This window comes from Antechinus flavipes, chromosome 1 (genome assembly GCF_016432865.1).
Source record: "Antechinus flavipes isolate AdamAnt ecotype Samford, QLD, Australia chromosome 1, AdamAnt_v2, whole genome shotgun sequence".
Taxonomy (NCBI): Eukaryota; Metazoa; Chordata; class Mammalia; order Dasyuromorphia; family Dasyuridae; genus Antechinus; species Antechinus flavipes.
The window spans coordinates 722,440,050-722,449,271 of NC_067398.1; the positions used below are offsets into that span (position 1 = coordinate 722,440,050).

At 38.5% G+C, this 9,222-nt stretch overlaps 1 protein-coding gene across 1 annotated transcript; it reads left to right on the plus strand.

The window, feature by feature from the left end:
* Nucleotides 1–2,559: 2,559 nt before the first annotated feature.
* On the plus strand, nucleotides 2,560–8,719 carry LOC127548894 (vomeronasal type-2 receptor 26-like). Its single transcript, XM_051976560.1, has 3 exons — nucleotides 2,560–2,643; nucleotides 2,945–3,068; nucleotides 6,155–8,719. Exons 1-3 carry the CDS (start codon nucleotides 2,560–2,562, stop codon nucleotides 7,150–7,152), a joined length of 1,206 nt encoding a protein of 401 aa, XP_051832520.1. The 3' UTR covers nucleotides 7,153–8,719.
* Nucleotides 8,720–9,222: the final 503 nt, after the last annotated feature.

A 9,222-nucleotide genomic window follows, 5' to 3' on the forward strand; every position in this document is an offset into this window, starting at 1 on the left:
TTTAGGGCCTTTTTCAGAAGTTGTTGGATGAATTCTTTCAATGCCTATTTTACCTTCCGGTTCTATCACTCCTGGGCAGTTCTCTTTGATGATTTCCTCTAAAATAACATGTAGGCTCTTTTTTTCATCATAATTTTCGGGTAGTCCAATGATGCTCAGGTTATCTCTCCGAGATCTATTTTCCAGGTCTGTCATTTTTCCAAGTAAATATTTGACATTTTTTCCCTATCTTTCATTTTTTTGATTTTGCTTGACTGATTCTTGATGTCTCAATGAATCAGTCATTTCTATTTATTCAGTTCTGGTTTTTAGTGAGTTATTTTCTTCATTAGCTTTTTTTTAAACTTCTTTTTGTAGATGTCCAATTGAGTTTTTAAATGAGTTGTTTTGCTCTATGGAACTTTTTTCCATTTCACTAATTTTTTTTAGTGAGTTATTTTCTCTTTCCAATTCACAATTTTTGTTTCCCTGAATTTCTTGGGAGTTTTTTACCTTTTCCAATTCACATTTCAGGAAGTTGTTGCTCTCTTGTATAGCTTCTTCTTTTTTTTTTTTTTAATAACTTTTTATTGACAGAACCCATGCCAGGGTAATTTTTTTACAGGATTATTCCTTGCACTCACTTCTGTTTCGATTTTTCCCCTCCCTCCTTCCACCCCCTCCCCCAGATGGCGAGCAGTCCTTTACATGTTGAATAGGTTACAGTATATCCTACATACAATATATGTGTGCAGAACCAAACAGTTCTCTTGTTGCATAGGGAGAATTGGATTCAGAAGGTATAAATAACCCGGGAAGAAAAACAAAAATGCAAGCAGTTTATATTCATTTCCCAGTGTTCTTTCTTTGGGTGTAGCTGCTTCTGTCCATCCTTGATCAATTGAAACTGAATTAGCTTTCTTTATCAAAGAGATCCACTTCCATCAGAATACATCCTCAAACAGTATCATTGTTGAGGTTCTGCTCAATTCACTTAGCATCAGTTCATGTAAGTCTTGCCAATCCTCTCTGTATTCATCCTGCTGGTCATTCCTTACAGAACAATAATATTCTATAATATTCATATACCACAATTTACTCAACCATTCTCCAATTGATGGGCATCCATTCATTTTCCAGCTTCTAGCCACTCTTCTATAGCTTCTCTTTCCTTTCCCCATTTTTCTTCTAGTTCTCTTTTAAGGTTTTTAATAGTCTCTTCTAGGAGAACCTTTTGTGTTGGGGACCAACAATTGTCTTGCAACTGTCTGCTATTAGTCTCTTTGGGGTTGAAAAGCTGCTCTCTTTCTGTATAGAAGCTATTGGTTGGCCTTTTAATTTTTTTTTTACCCATTTTTTAAAGCCTGTAGGATATGCCTTCAAGGGCAGGAGGTTACCAGCTTCCTCTGCAGAACAGCAATAGGTATATGGATGGGTAGCTGTCCTGCCAACCGGCTACAAAGAGCAGCGAGGTACTGCAGTGCTCTGGGAAAGACTTCCCACCCAGAAATAACTCAGGCCTTCAGGGCTAAGCTGGGAAAGTGCCCTGCAAAGAACTCCCGTGGTGTGGGATAATGACTGCCCTGAGGCTAGATGCTGAGCAGTGAGATTTTCACTATCCCAAGCCAAAGCACACCCTGGGGCTGTGGGTATGAGGGGCTAAGCAGTGAATAGACTTGCAGGGACCAGAAGTGTCACTGCCCAGGGAAGCACAATTGGCTGTGAAAGTTCTATTGCCCCAGCCCGAGCCCCCACTGTGCAGATTAGAGGCTGCCCCAGGCTGTGCCCCCTGCCTTGCAGATTTGTAACTGCCCCCGCAAAAGCCCCGTACTGCGGGATGTGGCTGCGTGATTGTGTACGGGTCTGCCTGAGTCACTTCTGGTTTTGGGTAGTTCTAGCCAGATCTTGTTAGGTTCTGGCATTTTTTAGAGTACCCTCTGTTATAGGCTTTAATTTCTCTGCCAGTTTACTGCTTTGTAATCAAGGAAGAGCAGTTAGCCTATAGCAGAGTCATCTCTATACTTCTATAGCCACAGAAATCACCCCCGCCCCTGGTCTTCTCAGGAAGCTAGTCTCTCCCTGTCCGTGCTGGTCTGTTCCTGGCCCCTCAGGACAAACCTTTCCTGGTGATCTTCCAGATTATATTTGGCTGGTAAATTGTGTGCTTCTAATCTTCATGAATTTTAGCAATCAAGCGCTATTTTGAGGCTGAATTGAATACTTGGTTGTGAGGGGATGAGAGGGACTTAGAAAGTCACGTGTGCCTTCTCCAACATCTTGGCTTCACCCCCCATTCCAATATACCTTAACCTGAAAAATTACATTCCAAATATTTCTGAGTTCGGTCACTCCAAAATCCCATCAGGCACTTGAACTACAAAAAGTGTTATTTTTGTTTTTACACTGAGTACACCAATTCCTTCCATTTCTCTTTCATCACTTATTACTGAAGAAAACTGTTCCAGTACAATAGTGCATAATACTGGTGTTAATGGACATCCTTGTTTAAACCTTGATCTTCTTAGGAATACTTCTAAGAAATCAAAATTCATATTGCCTTGGAATTGCACTTGCAGTACAATGACCCTGCCCAAGGAGAAGCTTCAGGGTCTTGCTGAGATATCTCCCAAATCTATGACTGAGCCTGGGGAAGTCAACTTCTCTGTAATTAGCCAATACATGGACTATCTTATCTTATCTATCATGGACTATCTTATCCAGGGTGTGAAATACTTTTGTTTGAAGGTTCTGTAGGAGAAGGTCTGTCACTGAGTGTTGCAGAAGAGTGGGTGACAAATGGAAAGAATAAGTTGGAAAGAATGTGATCATTCATATACACTCCTAATTATGTACCTATGGAGGTGGTTATCAAAACCAGAATGTCAAAAAACAGCTGTGTTTTCTTCACAAACATAAATAGCTGTCAGTTAAAAATGTTTATTCCAATCTCCTGTCACTGTCTTAGGTCCCCTCTGCCATATGTAGTGCCAGTTGTCCTGCTGGATTCAGGAAGTTGCCTTTGGAGGGGAAGCCTCCTTGTTGCTTTAGTTGCTCCCCATGCTCAGAAGGAGAAATCTCCAATTATATAGGTGAGTTACTGCAGGGAGCTCGCATCTAATGGCCCCTGCTAGTAAAAAAAAAAAACAAAAAACAAAAAACTAAGAACATATTTTTTTGTCTCAGTTTTGCAGAAATGTCAATTTTGCAGCCTCTGTAAATAATTATATGAGCCTGAGAAAGAGCAGAGACTAGAAACTTTTCTAGTAAGATAAAGAGTGAAAACAAGATTCCTATTATCACCACTATTATGAATCTTTGTACTAGAAATATTACTTTTAACAATAAGAGACCAAAGTGAAATTAAAGTAATTAATGTATGCAATGAAAAACACTAGTATCACTCTTTGCAGGAGATATGGTATATTTGCAGAATCCTTGAAAATGAATTAAAACTACTTGAAACATTGAACATTTTCAAGACAATTGGTGGATAGAAAACAAACCCACATATATCACTGCCATTTGTATGTTATCAACAGAGTGCCAGGCATGAGAAATAGAAATAGAAATCCCAGGTAAGTGTAAACAAGACAAAATATGTGGAAGTCCCCTTCCCAAGAAAAAGCCAAGAACTGTACAAACACAATGACATGGCAAAATTTTCCTGCTGCATAATGAGAAAGATAATATATAGAAGAAATTATTCATCACCTTATTTCTTTGATGAACTGCAATCACTTGCCCTTTTACTCCAAGATAGTATGTCATGGATATACACAAAGGTAAAGATTAAAAACAATATATACAAGTGTCTATATATTTATATGTATATGTGTAAAAGTAGAGGTATCCATATTTATGTATGCACATATATGTAAATATATATGTTTATAGATTAGGGAGTAAGACAGATGTCTTTGCAAGAAATAGAAAGGAAGAAACAGATAGAAATTGAGAGACAAAGGCAGAGATAGAAATAAAAAGAAATGAATAGACAGGAATAGAAACAAAAATATTGAGATGGAGAAGGCAAAAGTAAAGAAAGTTACCTAATGGGGGAGTTGTATTCCATACATTAAAGACTGCAGACTTTTCTCTAACTTATGGGTCTGGTTTCCGCAGAAAATTTCCCCAACACTGACCAAGAGCTGAAAACTGGCAGGGTCTTTCAGAGATCATGGTTCATGTCCCATAAGAAACCCAGAGATATGAGCTGACTCTGTAAGCTCCATAAGAGCCATCCAAATGCTATTATCCCTTTCTGCTGATGATCCAATATTGCCTTTCCCTATTTCATTATTCTAATGCTATATGGTATTGAACAATATAGAAACAAAAAAGTCAGACATAGTGAGGAATGCTAACCAAATTGGCCTTTTCCCCCTGACATTGTAATCAACACAGTTGAAAGCAGGGATAGCCCTGGGACTGAACCTGTGTCTTGACTGTTAGAGGGAACTCCTGCAGCAGGATCAATCTCTACTAAGAAGGTCAGGTATTTAGCTGGGCCTTGTTTTCTGGGAGATACCAAAACCATTGTGGAGCAGAGTGACTTCCACAGTATTAAAAGTGCATCTGCCCCTTCATGGCCATCACCTGTTTTCATCACACTGCACATGGAATGACATCAGATAAGTAATCAGCTCAGGAGGTCAAGAAATGAGACATGGGATAAGGAAATCACCACGTGGGTCACAGGACTTGAGCAGTCAACACTGCATCCCAAGCTACAAGCAGAATGGATGAGGCCATGGCTTATTCAATAGCATTGCATTTGAGCCTGGCTTTATGTGCTTTTGAATCTAAGAGGGAAGGCAAAAGAGGAAACCAGAGAACAGGCTGCTTTTATGAGAAGATCTTCCAATTTGTACAAAATTTAGATGATCCCTTAATCTCATCTGCTGCCTTAGTGGGGCACACATGGTTCTCTCCCCTGCAATGAGGGCAAACTCTTGATTTAGTGATGAGAAGGATGAGGATGATGGTGATAAAATTATAAGAACCATGTAAATTGAGGCTCCATTTTGTGCTACATATGTTCTCTCTCATTTGATGCTCATAATAACCTTATAAAGATGGTGTAATTATTATCCTTATTTCTCTGAAAGGAAAACAAAGACAGACTCAAGGATATTATTTGCCCAGAGTCACATAACAATTTTTTTTCTGAGGCAGGATATAAACTCTGACTTCAAGTCCTATTGGCATTCAAATAGCCATTTACTTCCTGATAGAGCACAGTCAAATTGAAACAGTTGGTGGTAATTTGTGACATAGCTGGCATTTCTCTTCGGGTTTTCACTGCAGATGTGACAGGGGCAATAAAAGATTTGTGAAGATCACAAGAAAGAGGGAGAATCAATGAGGAGGAAAAAATAATTTTTAGGCATCAGAGAGACTGCTGATAGCAGGTATGGTTCTAGTGTGTCATTGAAGCATTCTAGATGCTAAATTCAGGTCTCATGGATTTGAAAGCTAGAGTTAAAATAACGTCAATCCAATATTCCAAATAGTAGTGAAAAAACCCAATTGAGGATCCAAAGAGAATTTTTCTTTAAATTAATTGATAAAATGAAAGTATTAACGGGTTATCATTTTCACTATTGAACATATCCTGGAAAGGCTTCATTTCTGTTGGGATGAATAAAAGGAACACTTCCAAAACAAAAGAAACAGGTTTTCTATAAGAAACTTGCCATTATTTAATAAGTCATTAATCAGTCAATTAATAGGCATTTAGTGTGTGAAGAACTTGGTCATAAATAAAGGGATAGAGTGATAAAAAGGAAGTAAATCCTTCATTCAGGGAGATTCTACTCCAACCGAGGAGACAAGAATACACACATTCTCTGTATTTACCAAGGAAATGTTTAAAATTCATATAAATTGGTTGTGGAAAGGTGAAAACTGTGAGCTGGAAAGAATGAGGAAGTATTGAGGCAGGCAGCTCTTCAACTTGAGTTGTTGCCCAACACAACACAGAAGTAATCTGGATATTTGATAGGAAAGGGCTCCGATGTCTAAGCTTATTGTCCTTAGTGATTAGGTTAAGAAGAAAAGGTGACATTACTTACATAAAAGGAATAAAGCAAACTTGATCCAAAGCCAACAGTGATCAAGGGCATGAATATATTTGATGTGGCCAGTGTACCAAGTCCTTGTTTGTCTTCTGCAGATGCTGAGCAGTGTAAGAAGTGCCCAGAGGATGAATATCCCAATGAGCAGAGAGATCACTGCCTCCTGAAGACTGTGACCTTCCTGGATATGAATGAACCCTGGGGGAGGGCAGTGACAGCTGTAGCTGTTTCACTCTCATTGCTCACGGCCCTGGTTCTGTGGGTCTTTGTGAAGTTCCAAGACACTCCCATAGTCCAAGCCAATAACAGGAACCTCAGCTACCTGCTCCTCACCTCCCTTTCCTCCTGCTTCCTCTGCTCCTTGCTCTTTCTGGGCCGTCCCACAACTGCTTCTTGCCTTCTCCGACAAACAGTATTTGCAGTTGTGTTTACAGTGGCTGTTTCCTCCATTTTGGCCAAAACCATCATAGTGGTTCTGGCTTTCAGGGTGACAGGGCCAGGGAGCAGGATGCGGATGTTCCTTCATCCCAGAGTGCCCTACTGTGTGGTTCTCATCTGCTCCGGAATCCAAGGGCTTTTCTGTGCCATCTGGTTGGGGACCCATCCCCCCTTTCCAGAGGCAGACACAAGCTCTGAATCCAGGCACATCATCCTCACATGTAATGAGGGCTCCGCCTTTGCATTTTACTGTGTCCTGGGCTACATGGGCTTTTTGGCTCTAGGCAGCTTCACCATAGCCTTCCTGGCCAGGAACCTGCCTGATGCCTTCAACGAAGCCAAATTCATCACTTTCAGCATGCTGGTGTTTTGCAGCGTCTGGGTCTCTTTCCTCCCCACATATCAGAGCTCCAAAGGGAAAGCTGTGATGATCGTGGAGATCTTCTCCATCTTGGCCTCCAGTACCGGGTTACTGGGCTGCATTTTTATTCCCAAATGTTTTGTGATTCTCCTGACATCATGGGAAAATAACACAAAACAGAACAAGAATCAAAGGAGTTCCAGGAGCAAGAATTTTTCTTTTTTTTTTAATTTGATATCTTTATTTACCCCTGTTCCATGCAAAACAATATTTTTATCTTTATTTTTAAAGCTTTGACTTCCACATTCTCTCCCTTCTTTCCCAACCCAAGAACAATTGAGGTGCCCCATGTGCAGTTACACAAAACATTTTTATAAATGTCATGTTGAGAAATATACATGTATCATTCCTAAGGTTAATTTAAAAAATCTTCAAAGAGAAATTTTTTTTAAAACTGTGTTACATCATCAGTTTCATCATAAAGACCTTTAGAGTAGTTTAGGATTATTGTGTTATTCAAAAACAAAGTCATTTGCAGGTGACTAGTCTCCTATATTGCTTGACTTTGTACACGTTACCTTTCAGTTTTCATATGTTTGTGAATATCTTTCCAGATTTTTCTGGTCATCATACCTACAGAATCATCAAAGTATTCCATCACAATTACATACCACAATTTCTTCAGCCAGTCTGCATTTGATGAGAATTCTCTCCATTTCCAATTCTTTCTCCAAGAAAAGACATGACATCATTATTTTTGTACATATATTTCCTTTTCCTTTTTTTCTTGAACCCTTTTGGGTTTCAAGCCATGTAGGGTTAGTTTTAGGTGGATAAATGTGTATAATTTTATGGCCTTTTCAATATGTATCACATACTTTAATCACTTATCAAATGGAAACTGGCTCATATTTTAATATATTTCATTCATTTATAAGTTTGAGAAGAGCTGGCTGCAGCAAAGAAAGTTGCTTCAAAATTGTTTTCACAATGACTATTGCTAACTACATTTTTCCCATTTATTCGATTTTGGTCGTTTTTTTTTTTTTTTTAAATTTATACCTCATCAAAGGCTTTTAATTTTCACCACACATTTCAAAATATCCCCTCTCTTTTCTCACCCTAGTCCCTGCTCATATTCCTTTATCCTCCTACTATCTTGCAAAATAACATATATTTCTATATCTATGTTGAGTGTGTATGTTATTTCCTCTTACAGCCAATTCTAATGAGTGTAATATTCACTCATTCTCCCTCCCTTCCTTCCTTCCCCTCTACTAAATGCTTTATGTTGCCTTTTTAATAGAAGATAATTTATGTCATTCTACTTCTCCCAATACATTCCACCAACCCTTTAATTTAATTTAATTTAATTCATAAAGTATTCTTTCATATTCATATTCAATTCACACCCATGCACTCTATTTATATACACTCCTTCTAATTTCCCTAATAATGGAAAATTTCCCATGAATTACAAGGGTCATCCATGTGAGAATGTAAATCAGGTTAAGTCCTTTATCATTTCCATTTCCTGATTAACTACTTGTGCTTCTTCTGAGTTCTGTACATGAAAATGAAATTTTCTGTTTAGCTCTGGTTTTTCTTTTTCATCACAAGTACTTGGAATTCAGTTGCACAAAACCCTTGAAGCTTGGGACAATGCATCCTCCCCCTTGAAAACAGTCTTATTTTAACAATTAAAAGCAGAATAATAAAACTAAGAAAGTGAGTAGAAAACAAAAAGAAAAGTTTCTGACCATTGAAAATTATTATGGTGACAAGATCATCAAGAAGATGATAACAAACCTTTCCAGAAGCAAACACATACTCTGAATCCAGCCACATCATTCTTAGATGTAACGAGGGGCTCTGCCTTTGCATTTTACTATGTCCAAGGCTACATGGGCTTTCTGACCCTGGGAAGCTTTACTATAGCTTTCTTGGTCACAAACCTGCCTAATGCCTTCAAGGAAGCCAACCAAATTCATCACTTTCAGCATGCTGATGTTTTGCAGTCTCTGGGACTCTTCTCCCCACATATCAGAACTCCAAAGGGAAGGCAATGGTAAATATGGAGATCTTCTCCAACTTCGTCTCCAATGCTGGTTTCTGGGCTGCATTTCTATTCCCAAATGCTATGTGATCCTTCTGAAGCCAGACAAAAATACCCCAAAACAGATAAAGAATCAAGGGGGTTCCAGAACCAAGACATTTTCTTTTTAGTTTTAATTTAATGTTTATTTTCTCCAGTTACATGAAAAAATGATTGTTTTACATTAATTTTTAAAACTTTTAGTTCCAAATTCTCTCTTTTCCTCAACACCTTCAACCCATTAAGAAGATACATATTAAGTTATACAAAAC

Bases quoted from the DNA above. Each gene is read 5' to 3' on its own strand.
- LOC127548894 (XM_051976560.1), top strand. From the start codon at position 2,560: ATGACCCTGCCCAAGGAGAAGCTTCAGGGTCTTGCTGAGATATCTCCC. The intron at 2,644-2,944 runs GTAATTAGCCAA...TCACTGTCTTAG, and splicing joins CTGGGGAAGTCAACTTCTCT to GTCCCCTCTGCCATATGTAG. The intron at 3,069-6,154 runs GTGAGTTACTGC...TGTCTTCTGCAG, and splicing joins AGAAATCTCCAATTATATAG to ATGCTGAGCAGTGTAAGAAG.